The 13,944-nt window shown below is 42.2% G+C and overlaps 1 protein-coding gene and 1 long non-coding RNA gene across 2 annotated transcripts in view; one reads left to right on the top strand and one right to left on the bottom strand.

Annotated features, from left to right (window-relative positions):
* Positions 1-58: 58 nt before the first annotated feature.
* On the top strand, positions 59-2,815 carry LOC146433270 (uncharacterized). Its single transcript, XR_014854030.1, has 3 exons — positions 59-197; positions 1,119-1,251; positions 2,319-2,815. It is a non-coding gene; the product is annotated as an uncharacterized LOC146433270 (long non-coding RNA).
* Positions 2,816-2,922: 107 nt separating this feature from the next.
* The window catches only part of LOC146433269 (IgGFc-binding protein-like), a 51,765-nt gene continuing 40,743 nt past the window's right edge, over positions 2,923-13,944 (bottom strand). The window contains exons 52-63 of the mRNA XM_085069416.1: positions 12,644-12,852; positions 12,027-12,168; positions 10,533-10,783; positions 9,801-9,930; positions 8,599-8,764; positions 7,141-7,317; positions 6,069-6,199; positions 5,481-5,680; positions 4,406-4,544; positions 3,993-4,121; positions 3,520-3,634; positions 2,923-3,188 (exon numbers count right to left, since the gene is read on the bottom strand). Coding sequence (XP_084925542.1) covers positions 3,035-3,188; positions 3,520-3,634; positions 3,993-4,121; positions 4,406-4,544; positions 5,481-5,680; positions 6,069-6,199; positions 7,141-7,317; positions 8,599-8,764; positions 9,801-9,930; positions 10,533-10,783; positions 12,027-12,168; positions 12,644-12,852 — 1,943 coding nt within the window. The 3' untranslated portion in view covers positions 2,923-3,034. The remainder of the gene's footprint in view (positions 3,189-3,519; positions 3,635-3,992; positions 4,122-4,405; positions 4,545-5,480; positions 5,681-6,068; positions 6,200-7,140; positions 7,318-8,598; positions 8,765-9,800; positions 9,931-10,532; positions 10,784-12,026; positions 12,169-12,643; positions 12,853-13,944) is intronic.

Here is a 13,944-nt window from a genome sequence, read left to right as displayed (position 1 = left end):
TCCCACCGCCCCACCCTGCCTTCTCCCTTCCCACCCTCCCTCCCATGCGGAGGCTCCTCTCCCGAGATTGTTGCCAAAACCGCTCGTTTATGGGAAAATCTGAGGAGGACGGGCCACTGCCACTTTCCCGGAGGCTCTGCCGCTGCTCCTCGAGCTCCTCCAGCCGGCGAGAGGCTGCGGTCCTGCTCGGCCTAGCGGTGAGTGAGCATCCCTCACCAGGAGACCTTTCGAGAGAGAAATGGGATGCTGCCGTTCTACTTCCTCACTGTGATGAGAAACGGAGGAGGTGGAGCTCTGAGTGAAATGATTTTAGGGAGATGAGAATTTTAGGATGTGTTTTTATGACGTGGCCCAGACATTTCCTTCAGAACATCAGAAGAATCTCATGATTGTGCCCAGCAAGGGTCCTGGTGCAAGAGATGGGCACAGCTGAGCCTGTACAGCCATGTCCTTGAGTGGTGCTGGCACAGTGTGCTAAAACTAACAACAAAACTGTCCTCTGAGCTGAACTAAGCAGTGTATTTAAAGCCCAACATTTCAAAAGTTAGGTGAGCAAGCTGGTTGATTTAAATGATGAGAGGAGTGCAATATTTGTCATCTTTCTCTCTTCCAGTGACAGGAAATTGTTAATTCAGTGGAGCATTGAATGGCAGTTCTGTTTTCTTTATCATCTCCTTCTTTAAGTCTCAATCATTTACAAAACTTGCCAGTGGAAATTGAATCACCAAGGCAGTTCATATGATATTTGAAAAAAAGAAAAGGTATATACGGAAACCCAGAAATCTACTTTACCTAGGTGCAGCAGGTTCCTGTTGCTTGGGGGAGCCTGAGTTGGGATCCTGCAGGGCAAGGACGGGCCTGTGCTCCCACCGAGTGCAGAGCGAGGAGAGTGTGGTCAGCACTGCTCAGCAGTCACTGAATCACAGTGTAGCAGGCGTGAGAGAGAGTGCAATAGGAGCTGCCACTGAACAGGCAGCAAAGATGGTGTTATGAACACAGTGAAATTCCAGCATAAAGTTGACAGTTCGTTTGTGCACCAGTAGTTCTCTCTCGCTGATTCATTTTCATTGTGTAATGAGGTTGAAAGGCCCTTTCTATTCATACCCTTTCCAAAATAGCTGTGGCCTGTGTGTGTGGACAGCTGGTGTGTTCTTGAATGGACCAGAATAACCGAACTCACCATGGAGACTGTGAATACTTCTCTGGCTGACAGTGCACATGAGTTTATGGATACGAGGGAAAAGAGAGAGGGTAAGTAAATAATAACCAGCATTGCAGCAGGAAAAACAGCAAGCCCTGTTAAAGAAACCCTGCTGTTTAACCATCCAATACCCACTGTGGCTGTCACACTTGCACCACTTGAGCTGGAACTGAGGCCTGATCAGAGTGGGTGGCTCTAGTGAGCCAACAGGTGTCCCCCTAGACTTGCTGTGCACCTCACACACAGTCAGACAAAGTCTTCTTACCTGCTTGCCCCCAGATTTCCCAGAGCTGAGTCTCAAACATCAGAATCCTTAAAATAAGTTAATCATGGTGCAACAACACAACAACAGCTTGAGCTGTGTACCTCTGAGGAGGAACTTCAAACAAAAGAAGCCCTGTGAGTTTTATACCCTCACAGGCTGGGGTCCTTGGCTCCTGCTGTATCTCTGAGTGTCAGATGTTCATGTGGCTGTGTCACAGGTCCCTGTGCCCTTTGTTCTGCCAAGGGTTGGCACCAGTTCAGTCAGGCTTTGCCACCCAGAGCTCAACCTGCTCCTCACACTGCAGCTGTATACTGAGCTACCTGCACTAAATGTCTGCCTCAACAATCAGAAAGTAACATGCAAAGAACTGGAGAAGCACCAGAAACATTTTCATGGTGCTTTACATCTCAAAGCTTCGCTCATAACCCCAGAAATCCATTCTGATCTTGGACAAGGCCCAGGCAGTGCTTCAGTCCCTGAGCTTTGGGAGTGGTCTGTCCTGGGCTGGGTCTCACACACAGCAGCTTACTAGGCTTTGCCACAAACACCTTTGGCCTCCTGATGTAGGGCAGTCCCTAGCATGCTCTGGGGCTGAGTTGATGCAGAGCTCCTCTCACATCCATCAGTGTGACAGCTTCTGAGTCTGCAAAGACCCCAGTGAGAGTTTATGACAGGATCTCATTCTTCAGAAAGTTTTTATTAAGTTATGCTCTTGCTTAGCCCCACAGGTTGGGGACTGATGACAAGCCTGCTTCTTGTCTTCTCCACTCTGAGGGGATAAGGGGGATCATCCTTTTTGCTACACCTGTCCTCAGGTGAGCTCAGTGTCTTCTTGTTTCTTTCTCTCCCCAGCTGGACATGCCTTGCCAGAAGAGGAGTAAAGAACTGTGTCCACACCAGTCAATGAATCCCTTTCCCATGGAAGGATTTGGGTAAGATCTTATGAAGACCTGCCTGGGATGCTGTAATTAGTTCATAGGATCATGGAATGGTTTGGGTTGGAAGGGAGGTAAAGATCATCCAGTTCCAAGCCCCTGCCATGGCCAGGGACACCTTTCATTAGGCCAGGTTGCTCAAAGCCCCATCCAGCCAGGATTTGAACACTTCCAGGGACAGGGCATCCCCCAGTTCTCTGGATAGCCCATTCCAGTGCCTCACCGCCCTCACAGTGAGGAATTTCTTTCTAAAATCTAATCTAAACCTACTTTCTGGTATCTAACCTAAGCTACTCTCTTTCAGTTTGAATTCTGACCACATCAGTGTGTGGTTTGTTGATCTCTCAGAGGTGTGTATGTGATGATGTGCAGCACACTTGTGCTCTCAAGGTCTGTCTGGACTTTGTGTTTTTCGAACAGCCTTTGAAAGCAACAGAGTCTCTTGTGTCAGTTAGCCCATATTTCAGTCTGGGCCTACAACATGAGATCTGAGAGATATTTTAATTGAACAGTATCAAAGGTTTTCCACAAATGCCATGATAAATTTATTATAATTTCTTCTCAAAGTATTAGAAATACAATTAGAATACAGAAATAAAAAGTATGACAAATGAATAGGGATAATATTGTTAACTATAGGTGTGTACTTGGGGATTCATTTTGATCAAATGCACTGTTCATGATGTAGCCATAGTCTTGCTCACGTACTCTGGCATCCAGTTTATCCCTGGACCATTTCAAAGATGAATCTCTTGTTATTGTAACTCTATCCTCCTTTCTCTTCCTTCTGTACAGTGGGGAAAAAAAAAAGAACAACCATTTTTAATTTTTATTCCTATTTGTAGTGAGAGATGAAACAATGGTATGAGCATGAATGGAACTGGGTTTTGGAGAAGCTAGAGTTTCGTAGTAAGTCATGCATATGCCCTGTGTAAAAGAAATTGCATGTGTTCATTCCTGAGAAAAGAAAAATTAGGTTTTCTCATATGTCTCAAAAGAGATCCCAAATGCTGTGACCCCTTTCTGGCCCTGCAGGTTGGTGGGACTTTTGAGGTTTACAGGTGCTAAAAGAGATGTCTTGACTCTGCTGAATGCAGCAAAGCTGGGAAAAACCTTACCTTAACATGTACATTGTAGAGGAGATGAGAATGACAATAACAGCTACACCTGCCACAATTCCGACGACGATGACAACTGTGTGATCCTTGGAATCCTCTGTGCCAGGGTCTTCAACTGAAGAACAAATAAGAGCCCTGTCACTGGAAGCTAACCTTGCTATGAACAGAAATTGTTTTTCTCCACCCTTGCCTGTATGGTTTATAGTGTGTTCTCTGTGGCTTTTTGGGGTGGTGTCAGACCCAGGTCCTGCTGTACCAAGCCCTGCTATCCTGCTTTCTGGCCCCTTTCCATTGGGTTCTGACTCTTCTTTCTGCTTGGATGACCACGGGCTGGATGACCACAGTGGATGACACACTGGGTAACAATTTGCTTCGTGAAAATGAAGAGCAAGCGCAGTCTTCTCCATAACAACATTCATTTTTGAAAAAGTTGTGTGTAATGCAGACAGGGAAATCCAGAATAGCTTTATTACCTATCTTTTCAGCCTCGCAGTTTGGTCCTGTGTAGAGTTCTGAACATTCACAGAAGTGGAGGGAGGTGCTGTTGGTAGTTTCAGAGCAAATGCCATCATTCTTACAAGGATTTGGCATACATGGTCCACCTGGGAAGAAAGAAGGATCACTTGACTCTCAGATAGTCCAACCCTGAAGAGAACTGATCTTGCTTAGATTACGCTGACTCCTAACGCTGCACATCCTCTGTATTTTAGTGTGTTACTTGTATCTGACAAGAAACACTGTTTCTCCAGTGAAACATCAGAGCAAGATCCCCTGTAAGCTTGTCTTCTGTACACTCTGTCTTGCAACTATCCCCAACCTAGTGATGTCCTTTACGGTAAGTCAAGGTTTCATAGCATCCAAGACAATATGACAGTGGTTGACTCACTCCTGTAGCATCCATGACTGTAGTTGGAAATGCCACAGATTTCGCCAGACGCACACACTTTGTCAGAGCAGAAAACAGTGGAGCTTTCTGTGCACTGGCACATCTGAGAGCAGTCATCAGTGGTGAATATTTCTCCAATCTGGAAGAACAAGGGTCAAAAATATAAAATAAAATCAGCCAGAAAAAGCATGAATGTAGCTCTGGGTCCCTCATTATACTCTCTCCAATGTTTTCATGATGAACATTAAAAGGGAAGACTGGGGTTTTTTAAAGTAGTTTGTACAAAAAAAAGAAAGCAAAGCAGTTTACTAATGCAGCTCTTTGAAACTCGAGGATGGCCCAAGAAAGAATGCAAGCAAAAGAAGGGTTTGGGGCATGATATCCTAACCTCAGGCAGGGTACATGGGCAACCAAAAATGTCCAACTGTTGTTGGAGATGAGTGGCTTATGCATCACATCATACCTCCAAGGCAATATGGAAATTCTATCTGCCATTCTTCTTAAAAGTGCCACCTGTTAACAGTAAATCTTTACTGGCTTAGGCCTTTTCTGTCCCAAATCTCTAGTGATAAACCAGAAATCTATGAGATAATGAAGCTGCTCTATCCTGCAGTGACAATGAATGATTCTCCTCAGAATCCAGCTTTGCTCAGGGCTCTCTTCATGTCCTATCCAATTCTACAGACTCCCAACCCTGCCTAAACTGCTCTTGACTGAGAAGAGCAGGGACACAGTGACGCACAGAATTTTTCTGTAACTGGTGTGTTGTAACCTCTAAAGCCTGTGAGACTATTTTTCCATGTAATAAAGGTCAAGAATTAACATTAGTGCAATCACATACTTTCCCCAAATGTCTGCCTTGGACTGGCAAGGCAGAGTTTCAGGGGGAGACCAAGAGATCTTGATCTCTCTTTCTCCAGAAACCAGAGTTTTATTAAACAATTGCTCTTTGTTTCAAATGTTTCTAATGCAAAATTACATGTTGAGGATTATGAGGAGATTGCAGAAATAACTAACAGGAGAAAATACTGCTTAGTGCTGTGGGAACTGTCTGACCCACAGAGAGAGACTGTACCTCATAGTATTTGTTAAGGTATGTGCAGCCACACTGTTTGTAAGGCACACAGTCAAAGCCACTGAGAACATAACCAGGGAGACATTCACAGCCTTCAACACAGGGTGATTCACACTCAGAGGGGCTGGTCAGGTCATTGCAGGATGCTGGGCATGCAGACATGCATGAGCTGTACTTGCTGTTGGCAGGACATGATATACCTGTAGAAATAAGGAGTCCAGTTATACCAGGCTGCTGTGCATTACTTGAAATAAGGTGTTTTCCCTTCAGGTTTGTAGCTTGTGATGTTCTCAGAAACCCAAACTTTTCATCCAATTGGGAATGGGGACATGTTTTTTATCACAAAACTTTTGATGATGGGGAGCTGACAGCTCTGATTTCCTAAGTATCTCTCTAAGCTGGGGTTTAAATGCAAAAACACAGAAGAGAGGCCAGAAAAGCAATTGTGCTAAACTGTGAAGAGTTAGTGAAGTGTGAATCAACATGTTTTTACTCCCTGAGAAGATCCGATATACAAAAAGGCTTAAACTTCAGATTTTGAGAGTCTTGTAGGTAGAATCTCTACTTTCATTTTCTTCCTGTGCTTACCACAGTCTGTCTGTTGCCTCCAGCCATCGACACTGACTTCTTGCTGCTGACAAGCCAGCACATATTCCTCCAGACTGCGACACAAGGTAGCAGCCTCATCTCCGTCCACACACATATCGAACAAGCAGCTCCTATGTGCAGCATGAGAAAACATTAATTACCAATACATTTGTTCTTGGTTATTTTCATCTATTTTTCTGCCTGACTCTGAGTTAGTTTTGTTTTCCAAACAGGAAACAGGAATAAAGACACCCCAAGCATGTGATTGGGAAGATCAGGTCATTCGTTGTGCAGCTGCTGCTGCTGTGTGGGGTGTCCATGTAGAATCATAGGTCATTAAGGCAGAAAAAGACCTCTGGAGATCATCCAGCCCAACCTTTAACCTAATCCTGCCAGGTCCACCACTAAACCATGGCCCTAAATAGAAAATTTTCCTCATATGCAATCTAAGCCTCTATTGGATCAAGCAATAAACAGTTGCCTGACTTAACACAGTAAGTTCTTCCTTGCTTTCTGCTTCCACTTTGGGCTACATCTTGCTTATGGACTTTTTAATGCTGATCAGTCTTACAGCTGAACTACACACTTCTTTCAGTACATTGGCACCCTCATGCTGTCTGTGTGCCTTGAATGTTGACACAGAATTCTGTTTTATCCAGTGTTTGTTTGCCAGTGCTGCCTTCTCAGCTTTGCTCATCATTTGAATATCCATGGTCTGATTTTCAGAGGCATTGAGATCCAAGATGAATGGAATCTGCAAATATGCAGCACCTCAGGAAAATCAGGGCACCACTAAGCAGGTAGGACAGGCTGCCCAACCAAATTCTAGAGTGAGGAGTAAAAGTAGGCTTATGTTAAGAACCAGGATATATATATATATATATACACATTTAAGCCATTGGTCCACTTTATTTGGCTTAAGATACTGGAGTCACTGGGCCCAGTTCTCCAAAGACACCTATTATCCCCAGCTCATATTAATACCCTGGAGATTGCAGATGACTGAAGATAGTTCTTATCAGAAACTATTGCAAGAATGATTTTGCAAATGAGGAGAACAGTAGACACATACGTGAAATAGAAATCTGGTTGGACTGCAGAGTGACACTTGGCAAAAGGACCATCCAAGTCAATCAGGATTTTACATCTTGAAGTTGTGTTTTGTTGCTTCAGCTGATTTTCATTGCAACCTTGGAAAAGCCCTGGATCTGGTTCCTCCTCAGACTCATTTTCTGAGCTGACATCTCGTCTGTAAATGAAGTCATTATGAAATCATCAGTGTTCTGTGTACATCCAGCATTCATGGTACTACTCTCTGAGTAACACTGTAAGAATGCTTCTGCCTTGTGGTGTAAATGTAAGCTTATTTCTCACTCATCATTTATGCTGTATGGGAAGGAGATATAGCAAATCATGTACTGGAACACTTCCTGCTCTCTCAGAGATTTTCGGATATTTAAATTAAATGGGATATCTATAGTTATCTCTTTGGAAATTCTGCATCCATTTTCATCCATTTGCCTCCTTCAACCAATCTATTCAACAAAAGTTGAAATTAGTCAGAAGGATGCAGCTGGCATAAAGCGCTGTTTCTAGGACATATGTTCACCTTCACTAAACAACTGGCTGCAGGCCTGCAATGCCAGCATTCTCCTGTGGGCCCAGCCTCCAGAGCCCCTTCATGCTCAACACTACCTCACATTTTCTGCTATTCTGGCAGGCAAATTTTTGCAGCCAAAATGTATCCTGACAGCTAATACAATTCCATTTACTTGCTGAAAAAGCAATGTGTTAGTGGCTAAGCAATGTCCAAAGGGCTTTCAAAGCAACAGGAAGGCAGGAAGGCAGGAAGGCAGGAAGGAAAGCAGGCAGGCAGGAAGGAAGGAAGGAAGGGAGGAAGGAAGGAAGGATGGAAGGATGGAAGGATAGGGAAACCTGTTTCAATGTTGTGTATGGATTATTTAGCACAGAATTTGCCTGACTAGAAATATTATGCCCATTTACAGACTAAAGAATGTCCTTACTTTTCATGTTCCTGCAGGAAAAATAGAGTTAGCCACAAAAGTAAGAAAATCAGACTCTTCAAGAACCTTTTTCTGAGAGGAATTGTGAATTTATGTTGATGGATTTTGAAGCTACCTTCATATTCCAGAGGAAAGATTGACACTGAATCAGGATTTGCACTTACTCAGGCCCATCCTGCACAACATGTATTTACCTTTGCCTAGAACCATGAGCTTGGCAAAGATGTTATTCATCCCTGTGCCCTAACAGTTGGAATGGCTCTGGCCCCAAAGAGGGGTACTGAACTGGAGAAATGCATTGACAGTTCAGGCCTCTTTTGGCCAGATAGAAAGGCACTGAGTTCAAATAATGATGAGCAGAAAAAGTCCCTACACAAAAACAAAGGGAAGAAGAAAGATAAGACAGAAATTAGACCGTGTAGTTATTCCTAGAGGTTAACTATGGCTTAATTCACTCACTTTTAGTGGCAGTGCTTGCTGTGGATATTAAATAGAAAATCAAATACCTGAGACGAGAGCTTCTTTTCAGAGGAACTTTCCAGCTTTCACCAAATACATTCACGTTCCTCACCCAAACACCATCTGGTTTTGTGAAGTCATTTCTGTGTCCCCCGTCAAAGTCACCACACAAGCCTTCCACTCTGCTTCTGTAGGTGGTGGCCAGCTTTATGTCTAGGCATAGTCAGAAGAAGAAAAAGCTGTTACACAGAAATTGTTGCCACTGAATGTATGGAAGAGGCCAAAACCAATGCCAAGTGCCACATGTCATGATTCAGATTGAAGCTGGTAATGTGACATGGGCTTAATATGTAGCATAAGAGCACAGCCCTGAACATCCCTGTTCAGACATGGATTCACAGTTTCTGTGCTCTGCAACATGGATCATGAAAAAAGAAATTTCTTGAAGTAATTGATTGCAATATAAGTTTTTATATAGCCTGACATCACTGCCTGGGTGCTCTTAGTTCATGCTGCTTACGGCTTTGCAACAAAGTGAATGCATCATCCACTTTTTACCCTTCACTTACAATCCACTTGATCATTGAGAAATAGAGTTTCAATAGACAGACTCTTCCTTTCTGTAGTTGGAATTTCAGGTCTTGGAATGATGGCCGTGGAAATAAATAGCCTGGCACTTTCACCCTACACTCAGAAATACTATAGCTATATGCTGTGTGTCCAGTTTACATGAGGGACTTGGGTGTGTGCCTCGTGTAAATCCTGACAAACACTAAAGAATGGGATTATCTTGAGTGGGCTTGAGAGGAAGCATGCAAAATGATACACTCACAGTGTATAGCTTAAGGATCTCAGTCCTGTGAGTCCTGTGAGTCCTGTGACTGGGTTAAGCTGGCAAAGGGGCAGATCCAGACTTCACTCCATCATCTCAATCAGCAATTTTAAGTGATTTGCTTTTGATTTTATCATTCATGCTTTACTTAACATGAAAAAAAATATGACAGCCTGACTCTACATCTTTCTCCTAAATTCAGTGGGATCCAGATAGAGAAATGCCAGTTTTGTGGGTTTTTTGGCTCCTGGGAAACACTCGTTCTTTTAATTTTCTGGTATTTCATATCACAAAGGACCATAAGCTCAAAGGGCAAAGAGTTCAAATTTTGCCTTGGGTTTAGGCCTCCTTTGGAATGAGATCATTTTTTGGGGATGGTGCATAAATATTTCTGCACAGTTTTTTAGTATCACTTACCTGCATTTTGATTGCCATCAAAGCTCACATATAAGCCAAAATCTGTCTCCAGGTAAATTCTTGTTGTCCTCTGATAGATACGAATACCTTCATGAGGTCGAACAGGGGGCCTCACCCTCACACCATCCAACTTAGAAGAAAAGACAAAATTAAAATTCGTTATACATAGGCCAAATTAAAATCCGGTTTCAGTACAGATCAATGCTACAATCTAATACTTCTCTGGTTTTATGAGAAATATATCAGATAATTTAACAGTATGCATTTATTTTAAGTTAACAAAATCATGTATTGAGGAAAGTGATCTGGACACAGGACTTTATATCATCCTAAGAAATTTCTATTACTGAGCTAAAAATGTATATAGGAGCTATGTATACTCTTATATACCAACAAAGAGGAAGGAACTGAAATTATCCTAGTATAAAACAAACCTTTCCTTACCACTGACAAAATTTTGTGTGGCTTTATTGTAAGCATTGAGATAATTGATGTTTCATTTCTAAAACTCTATTAATTTATTTGTTTGAAGAAGAATTATATCTTTCATAGCTATGGAGAAAAAAGACTGAACATAACTGAAAATCTCATTTGTGGTTGCCTCACAGCACTGCTGTAATAATTCAGTTTGCTTTAATATTTTAATTGTTCAAAACAAATGTCCATTACTCAAAGGTGTTTTACTCCAAGGGAGGCCTTTTCTCTGTGCTCTGCAGTCAGGGAGAGACTTACCAGAACCTGCTTGTTCTGCCTGAATCGCACTGTGTGGTTGTAAACATTGATGAGCATCTCTTTCAGGTAAGTAATGTGTCGACTTCCACGTAAAGGATAGTTCACGCCTTCAATGCTGAACTGTGTCAGAGTGTCAGGTAGGTCAGGGACAGTCTCAGCCAGGATATAGGTGTATTTCCCTTGGAAGTGGTGCACCAGCCCATCAAAGGTGATGTAGTGTGGGTCGCCCATGACCTGGCATCTCCCAAAACCTGAAAGGGAAGAGCTTCCTTAATCTCCAGTCTAAATGTGCATGTGGCAGATCTCATGCCTGAACTGGTTCAAAATGTTAGATAAAAATGATTGCTGCTAGGATGAAGGTCTGAAAGTAAAGATAGGGGCTAAGGCTTCACTCTAGTGAATGGACACTCAAATGGAGAGATGGACAGAGAAACTCATTCCTCTTCTGAGAACAACTGTGAGCCAACTGAGCTGATGCAGAACATTAGGGTGTATAGAATTTATAGAGATTAAGTTGTGCACATTGGCCCTTTGCAGAGGAATGACTCTGCCACACAGCATTGCTTGCAGTGGGCTCTCAAGAGATGTTGTTTTCATAACCTCTGCCATGTGTTGTTACAACATTGAAAAACAATGTTTAAGTTTGTTGACTCAGTGCTGTCACTGATTTCCTCTGAGGTTAGTAAAATTATCACTTAATTCACCAGACCTAACAATCAGATGCAGCGACTATCATCTATGTATTCTCCTTTGACCATCGAGCACAGAGTAAACCATTATGCCAGGAGCAAGGCTATCCCTAAAACTGCTAGGGGGGCTCAGCTCAGATATTTTGCCAAAACATAGCAGGGGTACACTGGATTTGCCTTATGCTTTTGTACTGATCCTCAGTACAGTAGGACTGATGCCATGCTATTCTTCAAAATTGAAGTGTAGAGACACTATGCAACAAGCTGTCTTCTAATCAACCCAATTCACCTAGAGAATATGGGATTAACTTTGCCTAGCCGAAACAAGTATTGAATGAAAAGCACCAAAGATCTCTGACTGGCCTATTAAGTATCTGTTCATATCTGTTCTGTCCTGGTTTTTTGTTATTGTTTTTTTGGTTTTTTATTCTGTTCTCAAATCAACGTGCAATGAAAAAAACAGGGTCACTGTGATAGGATTCACAAACTGAATTCTTGTTTTGGTAGAATTTTCTTTTTTTAAATTTTATTTAAACTAGTCAGGCTGAATTGTCAAATTTCTAGATAGAAGTAAATTATACCAAGGTAACCATTTCCCTCTACAAATTCTCTGTATGGAATAGGAACCTTCTGTTATGAGAAATGAGGCCTTTTTGTATTCAATAATGTATTGTCAATGACACAGTCAGAGTTGCCTTCTTTCCCTGTGAAAGAACTGAATTGCCATGAAAGAAAGAATGGACACACACATCCTCCCTCCTGCAGCCCTCGAGTGAACCCCAAGTGAAGACCTTCTTGTACATACCTGTTGGATTGCACTTGTGTTTTCCATTTTTGATCACGCAGGTTTCTGCAGAATCACAGCTATAGCTCTTACAACTGATGACACCATTCTTCTGGCACTGGCATCTTTTGGTGCAGTGTGGAGTAATCCACGTCTCCCCAGCCTGGACACAAGTTGTGTTAATAATATGTTATCAAGGTGCTCAGCTTTGCAGTGCAATGGAAGTTCAATATCCAAGGGTGTGGAGACTGGCTAGGTGCAACCTTGCCCAGTTGGCAATTCCTCAGCTGCTTGAGTAAGTGTAGTCTCACCAAGAGCCTGGGAGAGGGGATCTCAGTCCATTTACCTTACTGTCTTCAACATGAGAATTTGAACACAAAACTGGACTAGGACAGACTGCCTGAATAACTCTGATCAATTGATTGTTTTCAAATAGGCTTCAGTTTTGGCCTCAGGTGCAAAGTATCAAGCAAGTTTTTCCATCTCCTAATACCCAAGCCTACAGCTCTTACTAACCAGATGAAAGGTATTTAAGAGATCCTGAAGTCTTTGATCTCTCTCTCTTTCATATCAAGATGGACAGGAGACCAATTTTCTACAAGTTTTGAAATCAGAGATTTGCTCCACAAACTACTTACACTGTAGTAATTGTTGTCATCATCCCTGCAGCCACAGCTGCTCAGAGGGACACAGTTGCCATTACTGAGCACATAATTATCATCACATTCACAGCCCTCTGTGCACTCTTCTGTCTTCTCACAAAGGGAGGAGGCAAAAATGTCACTGCATGTTGATGGGCAGGCAGAGACACAGTCTTTGTAGTGGCTCCGGGATGGGCAGGGCAATGCTTGTGGGAAAACAGAGCCAGTGTTATTGAATACATTTACAAAGTGCACTGCAAACACTGAAAGCTTCACCTTGGTCTATGAAATGGTAGTACAGAACTACCTTTTAATGGCTGATTTTCTTCAGCAGCTGGTTTTTATTTTTATATTTAACTTTAAAAAATCCCAACAAAAATCTCCCAAAACACATGCTCTTTATAACTACTTATTCAGTTTTATTACAGGTATGACTGAACCACCTGGCACTAGATTATCCAGATTCAGTATTCCAGTTCAGTTGCAAATGCCTCTTTGGGCACTTCTAGAAATGAGAATCTTAAAGGAAAATTCCTTTCAACCCTCCATAGATGCAAACCATGTGTAAATTTAGCTTAGCTACAGACATTCAAGAGCAGCAGATATGCATTGTCAGACTTCAGGTTCATCTAGCTCTAAACACTATTTATGCCAGTGACTGGAGATGCATAAGGGGACAGTTCAAGAAACACTGTAACATGACTAAAAGTTTTGTTAGTCCAGTATTTTCTCCACTCATGGCAAGGAGGCAACTAGGGATTTCTGATGATTAAACATTCATCTGACTTGGTTTTTAACCAGTTAATTGTTTTGTCCTCCACAACATTATGTAATAATCCCACAACACTATAAAAAACCCCACACAAATAAAACCCCACTATATGATCTTTAGTAATTTTTACATCATTTGTAGCTTTGTTGAAAGGGTGCAGTGAGGCACATACCCTGGAAATTAATCTGAGAACAGGATCCTTAATAATCAGTTGGGCAAATTGACAGTTTTTGTTCAAATCACAGTGACTGGCATTGAGCCCTGTGTCCTAACATAGTGTCTCACTTTCTTTTAGTTTTCTGGTTATATTATTTCTGCATTTGAGGATCACTACAATATCTCATGGCACTCATTTGGCTACTAATGCTACTCTAATTCCACAATAATATCCGTAACTTGTCTAATTCTGAGACATCTCTGGGTTTATCTGAATGTGAACACAGTTCAGTGCAGCAATGGAATCATGATAGTAGAATTGCATTTCATGAGAATTTGGATTTAATTTTCTTTTACATGACTTGTTCAC

This window comes from Lichenostomus cassidix, chromosome 9 (genome assembly GCF_008360975.1).
Source record: "Lichenostomus cassidix isolate B80296 chromosome 9, HeHo_3.0, whole genome shotgun sequence".
NCBI classification, from domain to species: Eukaryota; Metazoa; Chordata; class Aves; order Passeriformes; family Meliphagidae; genus Lichenostomus; species Lichenostomus cassidix.
This window is presented reverse-complemented; position numbering and strand designations above follow the sequence as displayed.